At 49.7% G+C, this 19,673-nt stretch overlaps 3 protein-coding genes and 3 non-coding genes across 13 annotated transcripts in view; all 6 read right to left on the bottom strand.

The window, feature by feature from the left end:
• The window catches only part of STX5 (syntaxin 5), a 28,498-nt gene extending 23,732 nt beyond the window's left edge, over window positions 1-4,766 (bottom strand). Inside the window, exons 1-6 of one of the 4 annotated variants that reach the window (XM_067748685.1) lie at window positions 4,605-4,766; window positions 3,674-3,765; window positions 2,604-2,674; window positions 2,383-2,438; window positions 2,194-2,264; window positions 2,008-2,124 (exon numbers count right to left, since the gene is read on the bottom strand). In XM_067748685.1, the coding sequence (XP_067604786.1) occupies window positions 2,008-2,124; window positions 2,194-2,264; window positions 2,383-2,438; window positions 2,604-2,674; window positions 3,674-3,736 (378 nt within the window). In that variant the 5' untranslated portion in view covers window positions 3,737-3,765; window positions 4,605-4,766. Of the gene's footprint in view, window positions 1-2,007; window positions 2,125-2,193; window positions 2,265-2,382; window positions 2,439-2,603; window positions 2,675-3,673; window positions 3,918-4,604 lie in introns of all 4 variants that reach the window. The other 3 variants (XM_067748684.1, XM_067748682.1, XM_067748683.1) reach the window with 3 other exon arrangements.
• A 261-nt stretch (window positions 4,767-5,027) lies between these two features.
• Window positions 5,028-5,548, bottom strand: TEX54 (testis expressed 54). The gene is given in 2 exon segments (XM_067748694.1): window positions 5,028-5,287; window positions 5,290-5,548. Coding segments are annotated over 2 exon segments (486 nt in total). The 3' UTR covers window positions 5,028-5,060.
• Window positions 5,549-5,614: 66 nt separating this feature from the next.
• WDR74 (WD repeat domain 74) lies at window positions 5,615-12,346 on the bottom strand. 5 transcript variants are annotated; one of them, XM_067748686.1, is made up of 11 exons: window positions 10,890-11,007; window positions 10,705-10,811; window positions 10,498-10,619; window positions 8,635-8,710; window positions 8,348-8,494; window positions 8,067-8,168; window positions 6,868-6,968; window positions 6,730-6,785; window positions 6,242-6,387; window positions 6,101-6,157; window positions 5,615-5,835 (listed from the first exon to the last, which is right to left on the bottom strand). In XM_067748686.1, the coding sequence occupies exons 1-11, from the start codon at window positions 10,951-10,953 to the stop codon at window positions 5,656-5,658; spliced, it is 1,158 nt and encodes a 385-aa protein (XP_067604787.1). In that variant the 5' UTR covers window positions 10,954-11,007; the 3' UTR covers window positions 5,615-5,655. The 5 variants fall into 5 exon arrangements, with proteins under 5 accessions (XP_067604787.1, XP_067604790.1, XP_067604788.1 ...); XM_067748689.1 differs by lacking the exons at window positions 10,498-10,619; window positions 10,890-11,007 and adding an exon at window positions 12,194-12,346; XM_067748687.1 differs by lacking the exon at window positions 6,101-6,157 and having other exon boundaries at window positions 10,890-11,283.
• A 621-nt stretch (window positions 12,347-12,967) lies between these two features.
• Window positions 12,968-13,158, bottom strand: LOC137231348 (U2 spliceosomal RNA). Its single transcript, XR_010946472.1, has one exon. It is a non-coding gene; the product is annotated as a U2 spliceosomal RNA (small nuclear RNA).
• Window positions 13,159-19,086: 5,928 nt separating this feature from the next.
• LOC137231418 (small nucleolar RNA SNORD22) lies at window positions 19,087-19,212 on the bottom strand. Its single transcript, XR_010946538.1, has one exon. It is a non-coding gene; the product is annotated as a small nucleolar RNA SNORD22 (small nucleolar RNA).
• Window positions 19,213-19,476: 264 nt separating this feature from the next.
• On the bottom strand, window positions 19,477-19,545 carry LOC137231417 (small nucleolar RNA SNORD31). The gene has a single exon (XR_010946536.1). It is a non-coding gene; the product is annotated as a small nucleolar RNA SNORD31 (small nucleolar RNA).
• Window positions 19,546-19,673: the final 128 nt, after the last annotated feature.

Here is a 19,673-nt window from a genome sequence, read left to right as displayed (position 1 = left end):
GTAAATGGTACCACCGCTCACCAGGTGCTCAGACGAAAACCTTAAGAAATCATCCTCAATTCCTCTCTCTTCCCTTAATCCACACGGAACCCACAAAGAACCCAGCTGATTCCAACATATACTCTGAATGTGTCCACTCATCTCCTTCTCTAACAAAGCTACCCTAGTCCAAACTGTCCTCTCTCTAAAAATTGCCCAGAGCCTCCTAAGTGATCTTCCTTTTAGAATTTGCCCCCTACAATCCACTTTCCACACAACCACCAGAGTGACCTTCTAAACCAAAAATAGTGCATGTCATTCCCCTGCTTCAAAATCTTCCAAGAGCTTCCCACTAAATTTAGTACACGATCCAAATTCCTCACCTAGCTTACACGGGCTATGTGGTCGCGCCCCACTCACTCCTCTGACCTCACCCCCCCCACAGGCCTCCTTCTCACTGGCTGTGCTGCAGCCACACTGGCCTGTTTCACAGCCTTTCACAACAAGGCTGCCCAGGCCTCGGGGCCTTTCCCTTTGCTATTCCCATTTTCTGGAATGTGCCCCCGTCAGATCTCTGGATGACCAACTTTCTCCTTACCATTCAGGTCTCTATGTCCCTTCCTCAGCCAAACCATCCTCTATCACCCCATGTAAAGTAGGCCCCTACCCTGAGGAACTCACTCACCTCATTTCTTTAATAGGATGTGCCGCTACCTGAAACTGTCTTTTCTGTTTGCTTGTATAGCGTCTAGTTCACCCATTCCGCAAGGAAGTTGCCAAGGTCAGGGACCGCATTTGTCTTGTTCACTGCTCAATCCCCAGAACCAGGCAGCCAAAGTCACTCAATAATGTGAGTGACTGAAAAAATAAACTAATAAATCCTTGTAACAACCCTGTGACGTGGGTACTGTTATTATCCCCTTTTTACTTATAAGGGAACTGAAGCTCAGAGTAGTTAGGTAGCTTACGCAAGGTCACACCATGATTGGTGAGCCTGGGATTTGAAGTCTGTCTAAATCCAGTCAGCGGTTCTTAAATGCCTATGCGATAATGCCCCAGTAATTAACGGAACCCTCTCTTTTCTACTCAGCACAGCATCTCCTGAATGTATCTGCCCTTTGGCCTCTGCCATAATCATCTTCATACTGGACAACTGCACAAGCCTCCTCCCTAGCCTCCCTGACCGTTCATGCTCCAGGGTGTTCCTTTTTCCCCCATGGTCATTCAATTTCTCATTTTATTCTTATTACATTGTTCCGGGAAAGGAACAAATAACACTGTTAGAACTGCTATACTAGGGTCTTGCAGACAGAATTGGAATCCACGTTCTAATCGTCTTTGCAGCCCACACACTTCAGAGTGATTCCACACTCCTTAGCAAGCCCCCATGAGGATCTTCACAGACAGCTACCAGTCTACCTTTTCAGTCTCATTTGCTGCCAATCACTCAATTCAATCAACAAATACTGAGTACCTAATACATGCCAGACACTGCTACAGGCATTTGGGATACATCCATGAACAAACAGAAAGAAAAATCTCTACTCTTATGGCATTAGCACTTTTTTTTTCTTTTTTTGAGGAAGATGACTTAAGTGGGAGAAAACAAACAATAAACATAAGTTAACTATAGAGACCATTAAAATGTAACAAGTGCTATAAAAAAGAAAATAGAGCAAGATAAGCGAGATCAGAGTTGGTTGCTGGGGTAGTAAACAGCATAGTGACAGTAGGCCTCCCTGAGCAGGTGAGAGCTGAGCAAAAACTTGAACTTTCCCTTTTATAAGACATGCTTCTGCACACACTGTTTCCCTTGTCTGGCACGTTCTTCCACTGCTTCTCCACAAGCCTTGAAACCAGCTCAGATGTCACATCCTCAATAAAATCTTTCCCAGTGTCCCCAGACTATCTCATTCATCTTTTCATAAGATCTTTTCTGTACCACTTGCCTCCTATTCATTGTAAGTGTGAGTTTATGAGGCTGGATACCTCTTCTAGACAATAAGCCCTTGAAGGCAGGTATCTTGCCTCGTAATGTTTGTGTGGCAAGTGCCCAGCACGGTGCTTTGTACACAGTAGAAGATCACTGACACACTGGATGAGCGGGATGTTTAGGGCTGGCTCTAGAAACTTTTCTCTGGGACCCTAGAGCAAGAAAAATGATGGAAGTGATCCAATTGAAATGCTGGGCTCTCCCGATCGCTAGTCGCTCACCTGTTTGATAATATAAGTTAGCTCCTCAATTTCCACTGCTTTATCATCAAAGAGGGACTTGCGCTTTGCCACTGCAGAGACAAACAAGAAGTCACGACAGGTGAGGCTGAAGACCAGGCTCAGGGAGTATGGTTCCTCCGCCCTCCCGGGTTCACTGCCCCAGTTCTGAAAGGCCCCGAGAACACTCACAGATTGTCAGCTTCTCCAGCTTGGCAAATGTGTTGCTGAGGTCTTTCCCAATGCGCCTGCAAACGAGCATTAATGGGAACACTGCGGGAAGGGAAGGAGAGGGCCTTTCCCACATTAGCACCAGCACAACCAATCCCAGTCCTTACGGCCAAGGTCACCACAGGCAAGGCTACCTCTCCTCAGACACTGGTCATCCCACCACATAACTTCTGTCAACTCACTTGGCCATGAGGGTGAATTCACTGCGCTGCCGGACAGCACGCAGAGTTGGCTTGTTTGTCTGGATTCCATTCTGAAAAGCAACGTCAAGAGGTAAAACTTTAGTTTTCCCTCCCCATTTCCAGCTTTCACTGTTCCTCAGGTGTCTACTAAACTCACCCTCTAACACTAGTGGCATCCTCCACCAGACGGTCCATACAGGTAGACCTGGGTTCAGATCTAGGTGCCACCTCTTACTACATAGGGGGCTTGGGGCAAGTTGCTTAAACCATTCTGAATCTCTACTTCCTCTTCTGTAAAATGAAGACAATCCACACATCTCTTGTTCTTGCTAAGATTAAAAAACCTAAGGGTTGTAAATTATTTTAGCCAAATACCAGGTCCATTCTAAGCACTAAATAAATGGTTACTAGTATTACCATTCTATTCCTCCAATCCGGGAATCAGAGAGGATGAATGTAAAACTCTTGGAGATCATACAGAAGAGAAACTAACAAGAGCTGACCAGTAAAAATATTTTAAATTACATTTATTCAGGTTCCACTTGGATTCAGAAAGTCTGGACCAAGACAAATCTGATTTTTAAAAAAGCACTCCAAAGTGGTTTTGATTAAAACGACTTATTCAGAAACCTTCCTTCATTTTACAGATACAAAACCTGAGATCCGACTAGATTAACTTCTGTGTTGTCACAGAGCAAAAGTGGTAAAATTATACTGGAACTAGAATTCAAAGTGCTTGTCTCTGAGCTAAAAGCTCTTTCGAGAACCTGTTCTTCATCCAAACCAAATATACTTGCAGCCACCTCTTGCGCTGAGATATTCCTTCCAGGATAGCAACCCTACGCTCAGGGAATTCCTGATTTAAAAAAAAAAAAAAAGCCTCGATCTTTACCTCTGGATTAGCTAGCCCACCTCTTCTCTGTTGCTTGGTAGATCCTACCACCCTCTCCAAGCTGGACCAGTTCTCCATCGGGCTCCCCCAAGAATTACTTCAACCAACGGTGCTGGAGCACCGCGTCTCCCAGGTCTGAGTATGAGTCACTCTTGCCTTTCCCACTCCAGGTCCTTACCTGACGGCTCTGCAGGGACTTGCAGGCAGACAGGAACTCCTGGGTCCGATCCCGGCAGGACATGGTGTCGGGAAGGGGAGGGACCAGGGCCACTGGGGGGGGCAGAGGGGCGATGTCGCTGCTGCTAGTGCCAGCAGTTGCAGGGGACAGGACCTGTGTCTTTGAGAGACCCAGGTAGACACCCTGATCCGTGTTCTTAGACCCGTAGCGTTTCCGCGGGATCATTGAGACGCATAACCTTGGACTGTGGTGGAGGGGAGAGTGTCATTCCCCAGGCAGCCTCCTTCCCCACAAATCCCCCCCAACCAGCAGATCCTCGGGGCCCCTTTGCACTTGGCACGGACTTTCGCGCCCGAAGCCACCCGCAGATCCTGGGGCCGACCCGCAGCGGGCAGGACCCCGCTTCTTCTCTGGCCCAAGCCGTCCGGCTCCTCAGACTCTTCTTCCAACTTGGTTCTGGCGGCCAGAGCGCGGGCCGGGGCCCTGAAGGAGAGGCAGGGCCAGAGCCAGGTCCTGTGGCTCCGAAGCTCCAGTCCGGCCCGTGCAACTGCCCTAGGCCCTAAGTGGGTCCTCTCGTATCCACGGGTTCCTCCGACTCGTCAGGGAGAAACGGTGACGGACCTCCTGAGAGGGACACACTTCGGTGGGCGGAGGGGGGAAATCTCTAGGTGTTTATTTGAAGCAGGAAGTACCACCCTCGCCTCGCCTAAGTCCCACCGTCTGGAGGACTGCAACCACTGATTAGCTAAGGCCGACGTCTTTCTCAACAGGGGCTTTCCTGATTGGACGGCGACGTATTCGCTCACTTCGAGCCGTGCCGGCAGGACTTGCCCGCTTGCCTCTGGTTCCCTTCCCCCCAGCCCGCGCCGTCCCCGGAAAGAGCTGCCCAGAGCAGACACTGCGGTCAGACCCCTCTTAGAGCGTGTCCTACCTCCTCTCTGCCGCCTGGCGCCGCCGCCGCCACTGCCACAATCTCCCGGGTCGTCACCGCCTTCACCCCGGGAACCGAAGCCGCCGAAACCCGACCAAAGACTAGAAGCCGCCACGTCACCCACACGTAACCCCACCCCCGGTGACGAGCGGGCGGTGCCACGCCTTTTCAAGCCCGGCGACCCGAGAGACGCGCCCCTCCACCCAAACGCTAATGCAACTCCGCTCTCCCATTGGCTAGGCCGCAACCGTGGCCCCGCCCCCAAGGAACGGGAGCCTGGGGCCCAAGGGAATGGGCCAGCCTCGGGGGAGGAGCCTTAAAGAGCCCGCAGCCCTGGTGGTGCCCGCGCCCTGTGTGCGCAAAGCGAGCCTTGGAGGCACAAGCTCTCAGGCAGGTACAAGTTAGAAACTTTATTCTCTGGAGGGAGGCTGGGGCGGACTGAGAACAGGGCTGGGGTCACCCCTTCTCCGGCTCCTCCTGGATCCCCTCCCGGTTGCACTCCTGGAACGTACACGCCTGCTTTGGATTTTGGACTGATTGCCTCTTGTTTGACCGCGAGGAGCCCCGACGGCTGAACAGGGAGAGCCGCCGCCACAGCACAGTGATCAGAAGCCTTTCGTGCGAGCTGAGATTCCGGTTTTCCGCCGAGTCTGCATCGATCCCTTCTTTGCCTGCGAGGATGCGAGGCCGCTGAGCTCTATCCTCCCCAGTCCAACCTCCGGGTGGTCCATCCCGCACTCCCGGCTCCCTGGGCACCCTTGTGTGTCTCCGGTCCCACCTTCCTGAACTTCCTGTGACCCGGCCTCCTTGGCCTGCTCACCCGAAGTCTGAAAGTCCTTGCCTTGGCAGCAGCCCATGGCCCCACGCGCGGCCCCCGCACTCGGTTCCACCCACGCCAGCCCGCCGACTCCCGGCCCTGCTTTTGTGACAGCAGGTAGCCCCATCACCCCAGCTCAGGGAGCAGCCGCCACTCTTTCCTTTCTGCCAACACAAAAGGCTCAGGGTCGTGGTACGTATTAAGCTGTTTATTTACAACGTGAGCACAAGCTCTTCAGGAGCTGGTGGACCCAGGCCTCTTCTTCTTTCTCTGTCTGGTTTGGAGGGCGCCTTGGGACTGCTCCAAACCGGGGAGTTTCCGCTTGGCAGCTGCCTCCAAGGAAGCCCAGAGTTCATCTGTCTCTGTGTCTTCTGAGGGCACCTTGTTGGGCTCTTGAGGCTCGTGGGGTTCATCCTGGTGAGTGGGAGAAGAGCTTAGGAGTCAGACCCACAGGGAAGGGGAATAATTCCTCCAGGCACCACCCCTTTTATTTCCTGCTCCTGGAAACCATGTCCATCCATGTGCCTATCTCACCCTTGGCAGTAACTCTTTTAGGACTACACTTGGCAGATGGATGGACAGTCCCAGGTCTGAGTTCCAGCTGCTTCCCTTTCCTCTTCACAGGGAAGTCCTCACACCTGTGCCCTTAGCTCCCACATTCCCAGACCCAACTGCTTACCTCCCAGTTATCCCTGCCTGACAGCAGGAGGCAGTTCAGTTGAGATTTGAGGTAAACCTGCAAAAGATGAGGGACCTTAACGGGCCAAGCCTGCAGAAATAGAAACATGAATCCGGGGAACAGGAGGCAGCAGGCTCTCACCTTATGGTCCAGGCCCCGTGGATTCCGGATCCTGTGTACCCTCAAGACTCTGTCCAAGCCACAGGAGGCTAGAAGGGGCTTTGAAGGGTGGCACTGCAACCCTCGGACGCTGCCCGCCAGCCCCTTCAGACAGACCAGTAGGCGCCCTAGAGAAGGCGGTAGGAATCAGTGCTAGCTGGCCAGCCAACAACCATTTATTGAGTGTTTACTGTTCATATCACTTTATGTTTCAACATTTAATCCTCGTTTAACATAATGCTGAGATGGCAATTACCATTAATATCTGCATTTTTCACGTGAAGGAACTAAGGCACGGAATTGACATAGTAATTTGTCTAAGGTCACACAGCTTATGGCAGAACCAGGATTTGAACCCGGGCAATCTGGCACCTGAAAGAGGGCTCAACAGCTCCACTGCACCCCGTCCGAGGGAATCCTCCCTTCCTCCCCACCCCTTCCCCTTCCGCAAGGCTCCCTAGTCCACTCACCCTGCCGAAGGTCAATTTCTGCCAGCTGCCCATGAGTGTTCCCCACAATCACCGAACTGAGGAGATCAGAGGCACATGGGGTCAGCAGGGGCCCCCTGGAGTCCTTCCCAAGCCCCACTTTGCCCTCTAAACACTCACTTGCCCCCAGGAGTGAGGGTCATGGCTGTCAGTGGGTACTCTCCGTAGGTGGCCTCGAGGACCGGCCTGCGCTGGGGGGAGGCTGGATCATAGACACGGACCTGGAGGAAGGCTGAAGCATCACCAACAGTACCCGCACTCCACAGATGCCCTCCGGCTCCTCCACATCTTCATTCCCTCCTCATATATTGCTTTGTTTACAACCCACTCTTTCAGAGAAACTCCCATTTGAAATGCACTCCTCTTCTCTGTGTGTTGGGGGGTAGAGGAGAGACAGCTGCTAAGAAGCATGAACATACAGGGCTGAGGAGAGAGGTCCCCCAGCCTGGAGGCGGCAGCATTCCCATGGTCTGCATGCATGAGCATTCCATCCCCCCGTACTCCCCTCTTGGGATGGAAAAGCAAGTCAGTCCAACTGTCAAGAGTTGCTGAATTTCAAGCAGAGAAAGACGTTAAGTCTCAACAGGGAAGAGAGGGGAAGCCCTCATATGTGTTCTGAGCAGAGGCGTCTCACCAATAGCAGACTTCAATATGTAGGAGCAAAGGAAACAGGGCAAATACAGCCACCCAGGCCTGCCTGGGTCTTAGAACTTCACATAAGACCAGCTGGGAATTCCCTGGCAGTCAGTGGTTAGGACTCTGTGCTTCCGCTGTAGGGGACACAGGTTTGATCCCTGGTCGGGGAATTAAGATCCCGCATGCAGCGCAGGGCAGTCAAAAAAGGAAAGAGAGAGAGAGAGACCCACTGAAAAGATCCCCATGTGGACCTTTCCTGTAAAGCTGAGGAGCTGAGGCCAGTTAGTAGAGGGTCAGGCTTGGGTCCGAAAGCAAATCAGAGGCTGCATCAGGACCAGAACTCAGTTCTCTTGATACCCAGCTCACGTCTTCTCATGACACCTGAACCATGTGATTCTACTATGAAGGGGACACTCCCTTCTTTTCTCTTCCAGGTGGGAGGAAAAGAAGAATCACAGTTCAGGGAACTCCTTCCTAGAATGTAGTAAGAGAAGATCACCGGCTCAGCCATTGGGCTGGAACAGACGGGGGAAGTCGTCCCTCTTCTGGGAGCTCAGGGATGGAAGAAGGATGGCAAGCAGGGCGGCTGTGCCGAATGGTGGGGACCGAGCCTGCACAGCAAGGCTGTTTCTCCAGGAGGCTGCTTAAGCCCAGAAAGAGATAGGGGTGGGGTGGTGCCTCACCTGGTGGTACCCTGTACAGGTGACGAGCTTCTGTGACTCAGGGAGGAACTGTATGTCCTGGTCCCAGATGGGAACCCGCAGGTCGAGCCAATCATTCCGTACCTGGTAGGGTGGGTAGATGGGGGACAGGGCTGTGGAGGGCTCAGTGTGCCCCTTCCTCCTGCCTTCTACCATTGTCCCCTAAAGCCCAGCTGGTCTCTGACATAGTGGCCTCAGACTCCCTGGACCTCGGAACCAGCCCCTCCCTGCCCCCCATCACCTCCCCACCCCCCATCACTCACGTTCTTGGCCCTGAACACAGGCTCCTCAGAGCCCTGCAGGTCCCACACCTTCAGAGCATTCTCCTTCCCACCTGTGGCAACCATGTGGGGGCGCGCTGGGTCTTGGCGCATCCTACACACCCCAGGGCCCACTCTGAGTTCCAAGAGCTGAAAAGAATGGAAGATGAGAGGGGAGATGAGAGTCGGTTCCAGATCTTTACCCTCCTCCCTCCCGCAAAGCCTTCATCTGGCTCCTACCCTGGGCCCCACCTCCCCCAACCATCAGGATCAGGCCAGGGGAGCCTCACAGGGTCAGAGGATGCCTCCTTGTCATTGTCATGCCAGACTCGAAGAATCCCAGAATCCACACATGTGATGAGGGTGCTGCCGGCAAAGGGAGGATAGACTCAGGGTTAAAAAAAGGAGCAGGGTTGCTCTCTGGCCCCAGTCGACCCACGCCCAAATTCATATGAACTAGACTCCCTCCTACCAGCCCTGTTCCTTTTTTAAAAAATATTTATTTATTTGGTTTCCCCGGGTCTTAGTTGCAGCAGGCGGGCTCCTTAGTTGCAGTTCGCAGGCTCCTTAGTTGAGGCATGTGAACTGCCAGTTGAGGCATGCACGTGGGGTCTAGCTCCCCGACCAGGGATTGAACCCTGGCCTCCTGCACACAGGCCTGAACGTCCTGTGAGCATCAAGTCCTATCCACTGTGACTGGTATGGGAGGTCCCATACCAGTCCTGCTCTTAAGGAAGCCTCTAGGTTACTCGGGTCTGGGCAGGGCTTGATGGCTCTTACTTAATTTCCTCAACAAGGTAAGGGTTTACCAGTCTCATAAGTGAGGAAGCTGAAGCTCTGAGAAATTAAAAGATTTGCCACTCAGCTATAAATGTCAGCACCAGAGCTGGAAATCAAGTCTGATACTCCAAAACAGACAGCCTTTGCTATTCCACAGCTACGTCTGGGGCACCTGGCCCTGCTAGTCTTTCTGAACCTTGAGTCAGTCACCAGAGGTAAGGATCAGTAGCTCTGAAAGGACTGAAATGGGACTGTTCTGGATTTAGTGTTCGGCCAAAACCAAACACCAGCTTCTTCTCTCAAGTTCCCTGTTCGGGGTTCCAATCTCTCCCTCAAAGTATGCATCCCATGAAGCCCAAGCAAGTCTCTCCCCAGTATCGGTACAGTTCAAGCTTATACTCTTTCTCATATCTGCCCACCCTTCCCAACTCGGTTCAGGCTCTAGGCTTGCCTGGGCTGTGGCAAGTCTCCCAACTGCTTTCTCTCCAATCCATCCTCCACATTCCTGCAAGCTCATAGCTCTGACCGCAGCATTTCCTGCTCAAAAACCAGTAACTCCCCACCACCTACAGAAGTGCAGATCTCTTGGCCTGGCACTTAAAGCCCTTTACCTTTAGTCCCAACCTACCTTGCCTATCTCATATTAAAATGCTTCCTCACAAATAATAGGAAAAAAAATAAAAAGGAAAAACGTTGCCTCAGCTTCAACCTTCAAATGCTATTTATCGTCCTTGTGATGTACCCTGTAGCCTAACACCAATCCTTGGCCTCTGCTCAGGCAGGAGCTTCTTTCTAGAATGCCCTTATTCCTTTCTCCACATTTCAAAATTCTACCCATGCTTCAAGGGCCAGTTCCAACTTCTCACCCCCACAAAGCCTTCTCCACCTCACCTGTCAGAATTAACATCACCAAACCTACACAGTCTGCTCACAGCCTCTCTCTTCATCTTCGGAAGGAAGCTAGGCCTGCAACCTAGCACTTTCCTATCTTTTACTTTGGGAGCTTCACGACCTTGTTGGTGGTTGTTAGCCCCCACTGAAAAACACTCGAAACTATTAAATGACGGGCTCAGGGTCATCCAAAAGATTATGGAGCCAAAAGAAAAACCCTGGAGGCTGCAAACTGTATGAAGGCAGGTACTGTGTCTGGTTGACCTGAATCCCTTGCATTTCGCCCAATGCCTATATACAACCCAGTAGGTGTTCAGTTAATGTCTGTTATAGGAATGAATGAACTTCGGCAGGACAAAGGCCCCTGTCACGCAGACCCGGCCCGTGTCACCTCAAGGTTGATCGCCATTATTCGGCCGTCCTACGGGAACCTCAAAGCTCTCCCTACGACCTGAGCGTTTCAGCAAGGGGCTCGGTCTTACCCGTCGACTTGGGCGAGGCCTCGGAATATGCCCTCCCCTCCGGAGCAGTGCCTCTGACCCTGGAACCTGCCCTCCTCGGTGCTGAAGTGCTTCACTGTCCCATCCGCACAGCCCACCAGGATCTGCGAGCAGAGGAGGGCAGAATGGCGAGAAGAGGGAGGCGGCCGTGCCCCAGGCCCCTCGCTCCGCCTGCCAGCGGCTGCGCACCTGAGTCTCGCCGCCCGCGCCCCAACACAGGGCGCTCACCGCCTCCTCGCGCCGCGGCTGTCCCGACGGCGTGAAGTTGGTCGCTTGTTTGCGCTGAAGATTCACGCCTGTGGAACACGGACGTTAGTCGCGCCAATGTCCCCAAACGGCGACCCCCGCCCCTGGTTCCCGCCCCCGCCCCCCACCTTTCAGGATGCCGGTGTCGGTGCCGACCCACACGTGATTCCAGCGTGCTGCCGCAGCAGCCATAGCTGAGTCCCGGAACCTACGGCTCGCACTTCCGGCGCAGCAGCTGCGTCACCAGCGCGCGCGGAGTCCGACCCAGTGGAATGCGGTTTCCGGGAGTTAAACCGCAACAGTTAAAAAAACAAAAAAATCCCTTTGCGCGCCAGTTGCTTTCGCTTTTACATCTCCAGAAACCTGGAGATGTTTCTTGTGGAGATCTGAACAGTAACTTGACCATTTTACACTTCGAGTGAAGCGTATCCTAACTGAACCGCGATGCCGGGTCTAGGCATCCGTAGTCCGTTTCCCTACCCCAAAGCATCATGTAATATTTCCTGTACCAGACAAGGTAAGAGACCATTTCAGAAATGATTGAAACGCTAGTGAAGCGGAGGGCTTCAACTTCGAGTATGAAAAGACAAAAAGGGGACTTCTGTGGTGGCACAGTAATCAAACAACCGCCTGTCAATGCAGGGACACAGGTTTGAACCCTACGCCGGGAAAATTCCTACCGGCTATGGAGCAACTAAGCTCGTGTGCCGCAACTATTGAGTCTGCGCTCTAGAGTCCGCGTGCCACCACTACTGAAGTCCGCCGCCTGAAGCCCGTGCTCAGCAACAAAAGAAACCTGCGCAATGCGAAGGCCCCGCACCACAACGAAGAGTAGTTGCCGCTCGCAGCAACGGATAAAAACCTGCGTGCAGCAATGAAAACCCAAAGCAGCGTAAAAGAAAAATAATTAAAGAAGGAGAAAACAACACGAATAGTGTTTGGGAAAACGAAGAGACGCTCTTACGTATACGTATATCCTTTTGGAAAAGTAAGGTAGGGCATTGCTCTCCCTCACGTTGAGGTTTGGTGATCGTAAAAATCAACTCACAGTGAAAAAACTGCAGAATTAACAACACTTCTCCTCAGAATAAAATGCAACTTACGAAATAACAACGACTCCCTTTCTGGAGTGACGTACGGAGAAGTGTTGTTTCCTGAAATCAAAGCCTTTCAGAAATTTTGCTGTTTTAAACTACGTCTGTAAGAATAAAGCACCCCACTGTGGCCCGGCGGAGTTGACTCCTGAAGAGAGAAGCAATCTTTATTTTCGACTCCGGTAGAGAACTGGCGGTAGGAGTGCGGAGAGTAACACTTCACCCTTGCTCTTGGCTTTGCATTACCGAGAAAAGAACACTCTCAATCTAGTTCAATCCAGACCAAAAGTCGGTGCTCGGATTCCTCCATTTTGTACGGAACTTACTGGAGTACTTACTATTCTTTCTGATGGCTTTTTAAATACTTCCTTTATTTTTGATTGCGTTGCATCTCCACTCCTGCACGCGGACGGCGAGCGAGAATTATTCTTTGTTGTGAAGGTGGTGTGCGGCCTTCTCATCGCCGTAGTTGCTCTTGCTATGGAGTACGAACTACAGGCGACGCGATTCAACAGTTGCGGCGTTAAAACGAAATGTTTGTGGGGAGATCTGCGCGGATTAAGACTCAAACCCGCGTCAGCGGCGGTAGATTTATACTACTGCAATGACGGAAGCACCGAAAACAGTTAAAAGAATAATCGCAGTTGTCTCATGATGGTGGGACTACACGGGTTTCCTGCAATACACTTCATGGCACGCGAAACAGAATCTCTCGTGAACACTTATGAGTTCTCAGAAGAAAAAAAAAAAAAAACAAGCAGCTCAGAATTCTTGTAACTATGCACATTTTGTTGGTTTTCTCGTATTTTTCGGAGAACTTAGAGTTTTTGCCGAAGGGACTGCAAACAGTATCACCGATTTTATGTTTTGCACAGCAGCTAACGGACATACGGAAAATAGCGCATAACCCAAGCTTAAATGAAGCGTATGTGTTATTTAATACAGAACTATACGAATCATAAACTTCCACTTGCAAATAGATCCCATAACAACTAGATAAAACAAGTAAATGAGGAAACTTTAACCTTCATGATGAAGTTTTCCTGTATTCTAAACAGCGAAATACTTGAATAATTATATTCTTTTTTTGACAACCAAAAGTTTCCCCCGAAGGGGAGTGCACCGTTCCTGGAAGTACTGCAATACCAGGTCGATGCGTGGAGTGGACGGAGCAAGCTCCTATTCCATCTCCTAATTCCAAAAATCCATTTAATATATTGTCCTCGGATAGAGGACGTATCAGATATTAAACTGATAAGAACAGATACTACACTTGATCTTAGCCAAAAGGCCGAGAAGCGATACTGGTAAGTTTCACTGCTGGCCAGCGTTACTCTTGCTATAGCTTTTACGGTTGTGGTGACTTTTATGGCTTCATCATTAGACTTTTCTTAATGTGTGATCTTGCTTAAAACCAATTCTTCATTATTTTTGCTTCATAGTGATAACTAAATTTTTGGAAATAGACCTTAAATAAGGTTTTTACTGCTTCGCCTTCCTGCTCAAGCGCTGTGTGTTTTGCATAAACCCGCCCCTCTGCTCTTTCACTTTCTGGGGATTGGTCCACATAACTAGACGTGATATCAATGGCCGCGTCGTACCTTTGCTCAGAGACTGTGGCGTCCGTCTCCAGCCTTAAGGCTTTTAGGCGCTCCCTGGGGGCGGCAGGGCGGTGGTGTTCGTTAGTCTGTGGAAGAAGATGCAGGGCGGGGCCCTTCTCCCGGACATTTACTTGGAAAGGCCGCGGTTCCCGAGCACAGACTTCGGAGTTCAAAGAACCGAGTTGGAATCCATGCTTGCCAGTTCCTGATTTGGTGACTCGAGGCATGTTGCTTAGGCTCCCGTCTTCTCCTCTTTTAAATGGAGGAATTAATAACCTGCATTTAAGCGGTGGTTGTGAGAACTGAGGACACGCTGCTCTCGGCCCAGAGGTGACAGTGGAAGTTGGCTTATAGCCTGTGTTCCCCTCTCATCCTGGGGCTCCCGGCTCCCTTCTGCCCCTCCCGCCTCCTCGGCTTGTAACATCCACCCCCACCCCACTTACATCTTGCCCTTTGTACCATCCATCACCCGTCGGCCCCACAGCGGAGAAAAGATGGCCTGAGAAAGACATTTCGGAGCCGCCTGATTCATAAACCCAGAAACCTGCGGTGGGAGTAGGGGTGAGGCAATGTAGGTCAAATCTAAAAGAAGCGGTACTTTAGAGGCTCACAGCATAGCCCAGCTGTATGAAAGGGATTAATGTCAGACTCTGGCTGAGAACGGGACTTGAAGTCCTGTTTGCTTGGACACTGTGTTAATCTGAACGCGGAACGTTCTGTTCGAAACCCCCTTAACTGAGCTCTACAGCTGTTTATGTGTCAAAGTGACCGGCCTGGCTGAGATCCTTCAGGCAAGAGTGGGATGTTCTATTCTCACTGATACGATTTCAACTAGCAAAGTCTGATAATCTATGATTTTAGAGAATATGGTTTCTTACAATGTGTCCCTGTGAATAAACAGAAGCGGTTTCTACAAGCTCCCAAAATAAATCCAGAATCTCCAGGGAGGGGCCAAATTAAGGAGATGTGGTAGGCAGAATAATGCCCCTACATGCCCATATCCTAATTCGTAGAATCTCTCATTATGTTACCTTACATGGCAGGCAAAGTGTACTTTGCAGATATGATTAAATTAAGCGTTTTGAGAAGGAGAGATCATTCTGGATTATCTGGTGGGCTCCATGTACGTAATCACAAAGATCACAGAGGGAGACAGGAGACTCAGTGTCAGAGTGATGATCTGATGAGCCGTCACTGGCTTTGAAGATGGAAGGGAGTCATCAGTCAAGGAATGGAGGTGGCCTCTAGAAGCTAGAAAAGGCAGGAGCCTCTAGAAAGAAATGCAGCTCTGTTAACACACCTTGATTTTAGCCCATTGAGACCCATTTAGGACTTCTGACCTCCAAAACTGTAAGATAATATATTTTTTTGTTTTAAGCCACCAAGCAATAAAAAACAAAACAAAACAAACAAACAACTAATACAGAAGCAAAAGCAAAAGCAAAATTCAGTTTCTTTCAATTCTAACCTTCTCTAAACTCTGCAAGACCCAACCTGGGGCAGGCCACAGCCCCCTGGTGGAGCAGGCTTCAGTCTGTCCAGGCAGGCTGCAGCCAAGCATCCTGAGTGCACAGATCTCTTGGCGGGCTTTTCCCTGTCGGTCTCAGCTGTCAGGTCCTCCTGTGAAGCAAAGGCAAGTGGGGAGAGCTCTGTCACTCTCTTCTACTGTGACTCCCGCCTCTTGCTGCGTGGGTACAGGAGGCTGATAGTGAGGACTCCACAGGAACTTGGAGATCTATTTATTCACTGGGAGGCCATTTGTCCATTTGTTTATGCTTTTTGAGCAGATACCCTACAATGATGAGCAAAATCAGACATGGACCTTGCCTTCAATGATGTTTAAGGTTTACTGGGGAAAAGTGAGAGAAGGCTCCTGTGATCCTCCAGGCAAGAGATGAAACTGGCTTAGGGGGTGGGGTTGGGGTGGCTGTGGTGGCAGAGATGGAGAGAAGTGGAAGAAGTCACAAAAAGTCACTGGCTTTGATAACAAGCAAAGCAAGGCCAAGGGAATATTCTTTCCATGTGGGTGCATTTAAATTTTGTAAGTTAATGTTTTATTTTCATGAAAATGGTATAAATTGTCAAGTAGTGTTCAAAGGTTTATAACAACTCTTCCCAATTTACAACCCCCTTTTAACTCTTTTTTTTTTTTGGCCGCATCTACAGTGGAAGCTTGTAGTCTTAACCACTGGACCGCCAGGGAAGTCCCCCATATTTGTAAATTAATTGAACAATTTTAGACTTTTTTTTGGTGCTCTTGAGAGGAAGATGTTATAAACTTAAAAACCAACATAATATGAAGCAGGTTGAAGAAATGCTTGGTCAGTCTGAAGAGGTGTTTAATTTTTATTGTATCACCCAACCCTTCTGAGAATCTGTTGAAGCTTTTCCCAAATAAATGCATAGTTGCCTTATACAATTTTGCATACATTTCCGAGGAGATTCTTAGAGCCCCCTAAAGCCTGTTCACTAACCTACAAGTTAACAACCACAGCCCCGAAAAGATAGGAGGACCTGTCTGAAGGCATCCAAACACCTAAAAAGAGGCCACATCAACTGGAGGAACAGGATCTGGAGGTCCTGGAAGGCCCTGTAGGCAGGCCCACAGAGAGATAGCCTCGGCTCCCGGACTTAAAGACTGGCTCCTCTGGGCTTGCATCCCCGTGTGGCAACTCTGGGTTGGAGTCGGGCCAGAAAAGAGGGCCCAGCTGACCTCTTGATCACCAACCCTACCCTCTTTGCTGATTAGTATTAGCTCCCTGGCTCCTAAGAATTCAAAATGTCTGCTCCTATTTACACTCTCTGCTGAAATGATCTTATCCGGTGCCCTGGCTCTCCCTCCCATCCGTCACCTGGTGATGACTGATTCCCAGCCTGACTAGTCTATGGTTTCATGCACGATTCCAGGTGCTTTATATGTATTAACAACATTAATTGAATAAGTAGTACTATAATCTTCCCTCTTTTACAGATGGAGAAACTGAGGCACAGCAGGTTAGGTGATGTAATTTTTTTTTAAAGATTTTTTTGACGTGGACTTCCCTGGTGGCGCAGTGGTTAAGAATCCGCCTGCCAATGCAGGGGACACAGGTTCGAGCCCCGGTCTGGGAAGATCCCACATGCCGCGGAGCAACTAAGCCCATGAGCCACAACTACTGAGCCTGAGCTCTAGAGCCCGAGACACAACTACTGAAGCCCGCGTGCCTAGAGCCCGTGCTCCACAACGAGAAGCCACTGCATGAGGAGCCCACGCACCACAATGAAGAGTAGCCCCGCTCGCCGCAACTAGAGAAGGCCCACACGCAGCAATTAAAACCCAACGCAGCCAAAAATAAATAAATTTTAAAAAGAAAGATTTTTGACGTGGACCATTTTTCATTTTTTTATTTTTTATTTTTTTCGGTACGCGGGCCTCTCACTGTTGTGGCCTCTCCCGTTGCGGAGCACAGGCTCCGGACACGCAGGCTCAGCGGCCATGGCTCACGGGCCCAGCCGCTCCGCGGCATGTGGGATCTTCCCGGACCGGGGTACGAACCCGTGTCCCCTGCATCAGCAGGTGGACTCTCAACCACTGCGCCACCATGGGAAGCCCACGTGGACCATTTTTTTAAGTCTTTATTGAATTTGTTACAATATTGCTTGTTTTATGTTTTGGTTTTTTGGCCGCGAGGCATGTGAGATTATAGCTCCCCAACCAGGGATCAAGCTTTTTTTTTTGGCTGCGTTGGGTCTTCGTTTCGGCGCACGGGCTTTCTCTAGTTGCGGCGAGCAGGGGCTACTTTTCGTTGTCGTTGCCGTGCTCGGGCTTCTCATTGTGGTGGCTTCTCTTGTTGCAGAGCACGGGCTCTAGGCTCACGGGCTTACTTGCTCCGTGGCATCCCGGACCAGGACTTGAACCCGTGTCCCCTGCATTGGCAGGATTCTTAAAACCACTGCGCCACCAGGGAAGCCCGACTCCTATTCTTTCCGGCGTTTATCTCAGGGTGCCTGAAAACTCAGCACTATTGACATTTTGTTTGGGGAGTTGGGGAGCTGTCCTATTAATTGTAGGGTGTTTAGCAGCATCCTTGGCCTCTACCCACTAGGTAGTAGTATAGCCTACCCACCCCCCCCCCCACAAAACACTGTGACAACCAGAAGTGTCTCCAGACATTTTTTAATGTTCCCCAGGGGGCAAAATCACCCCTGGTTGAGAACCACTCTGCTATTTCAAATAACCTTGTTTGTTGGCTCTCATTCTGCCTCCTCCTCTTCCTCTAGAATGTAACCAAACATCAGTCAGCAAAAGCAAGAGCAGGGCCTTGGCTCTCCCAGCAAATACACTGCTAGGTTTGGGATGGAGCAACACGTTGGCACTGCTGACACTTACTGAAGTGGGGAGACTGGAGAGGAACAACATGGAATCAAGGTCTGAATGTCTGACTGGTTATCAGTTCAGGAGCAGGTTGCAGAAGTCCAGGCTAGAAATATCATAGACTGAGTCATCACTGTATGGAAGGACTATGAGGGTCCCCCTCATTTTGGAGCTCTCCCCCATTTCTCCAGATTGTCCCAGACTCATTTCTTTCATCTCTTAAGTAGCCGGGCCTTAATTTGAATTCCTATTTGCCACACAGTGAAAACATTGCTTGAGGAAGGCTTCATTATCTACCAAACACCTCTCATGGTGCTCTCTTCCCTCAGGTTTACAGGTCAGCACTGCAGGCTCTTACTGCTTGCAGTGCCTCATTCTGGGTCTGTCCTCTGCTGTTCCTCCCACCTTTAAATACAGGTGCTTCCCCAGGCTTCCTCGGTGTGCCTTCTCTTACTTGGACCAACCCTTTCATTCTTGTGGCTATAATTACTATGTTCACCATTCTTATTACTGTATGGCTACGACTGAATTAGCAAAAATGCATTTTCTTTCAGTTAAATTGCCTTTTACTTTACTATACTTCTGACACAAAACGTATTTTATTGAGAAAAGTCTAGTATAAAGTTTTAGGGCACAGCTAAAGGTTAAAGGGTCACCCAAACCCAGCAAACATTCATATAGAACTCCTCAGCTAAGTACAGAGAGAAGGAAAAACTCCTTAAAGGTGTAAGGAGGCTCCCTGAATGGTTCCCTGGGTTAGACAATTCAGCATCAGGCAAACTGCCAAGCTTAAACAGGGTAAAGCCAGTAACAATCTTTCTGGGATTATTTCCTTCTGTCCAGCTAGACCCACTCAAACACAGCAATCAGTGAAGGTTTAAAAAAACAAAAAGTTTTATTTAGAAAGGCTAAAATGATTGTATGCTAATTTGAACAGGTAGGTTGTATAAGAAAATTCCATTTTTGATATCCTTTGAGAGTTGGACTCCTGTAGAGAAAAATAAAAAAAGTTGAGTTTTCTTACCATATGGAAAAGTATATACCACATGGGTTTAGAAGGGCTATCCTTTAAACCAGCTAACATTAAAAGGACTGCTTCCAGATACTTTTCTATTTATCATGGTTAGTCTATTAAATATGTAACGTTAAGTACATGAATAGATACTTACCATTATGTGTGCTTTGTTCTTTCTTCAGACCTGAAGGAAAAAAAAAACACAACCGATTTTCAACCAGTAATTTATTCCCTCCTTTGCCTTGTTTAGAAATTCTTATGATCCCTCAGACAGTTCCTTCTGGAACAAGCTTTCCTCTTCTCCCCCAGCCAGCCCCAGTGGGTTCACCTTTACAGGCTCTGGGACTAGGACAGGAAGTAAGACATGTGAATATTTCTTCACTGGGAAATTTTAACTTGACCCACCTTGTGCTTACATTTACTCACCTCTTAACTTCAGACTGGAGTTGAACAGAAATATGGCTTACTCCTTTCCCCTGCGAAAGAACGATTGGGAACTAAGTCTCTAAACCACCCCGAGACAAAAGGCACATCTATGTAGGTCTCAACAGACATTTTGATAGAAACCACCACCTAGTCCACAAAGCTTCCTATTGGCTATAAAGCCCACCCAACTTCCCACTATTGTCACCTTTCACTCCAAGGCAAACTCACAGCTCAGAAAATACCTTTCAGTCATAGTGATCAGACTGGGGCGGTACTGAACTCATCACTGGTGAGTGGAAATCTGTCACAGGTGGTTCACAAATGGCCAAAGACAAACTTTGGATTAAACAAGTAATGTCTGCACAGCTATCCAAAGTGCCACAAGAAACCCTGGCAAATTCTATATAGTAGCCACAGATGAC

This window comes from Pseudorca crassidens, chromosome 9, assembly GCF_039906515.1.
Source record: "Pseudorca crassidens isolate mPseCra1 chromosome 9, mPseCra1.hap1, whole genome shotgun sequence".
In the NCBI taxonomy this organism is placed as follows: domain Eukaryota; kingdom Metazoa; phylum Chordata; class Mammalia; order Artiodactyla; family Delphinidae; genus Pseudorca; species Pseudorca crassidens.
This window is presented reverse-complemented; position numbering and strand designations above follow the sequence as displayed.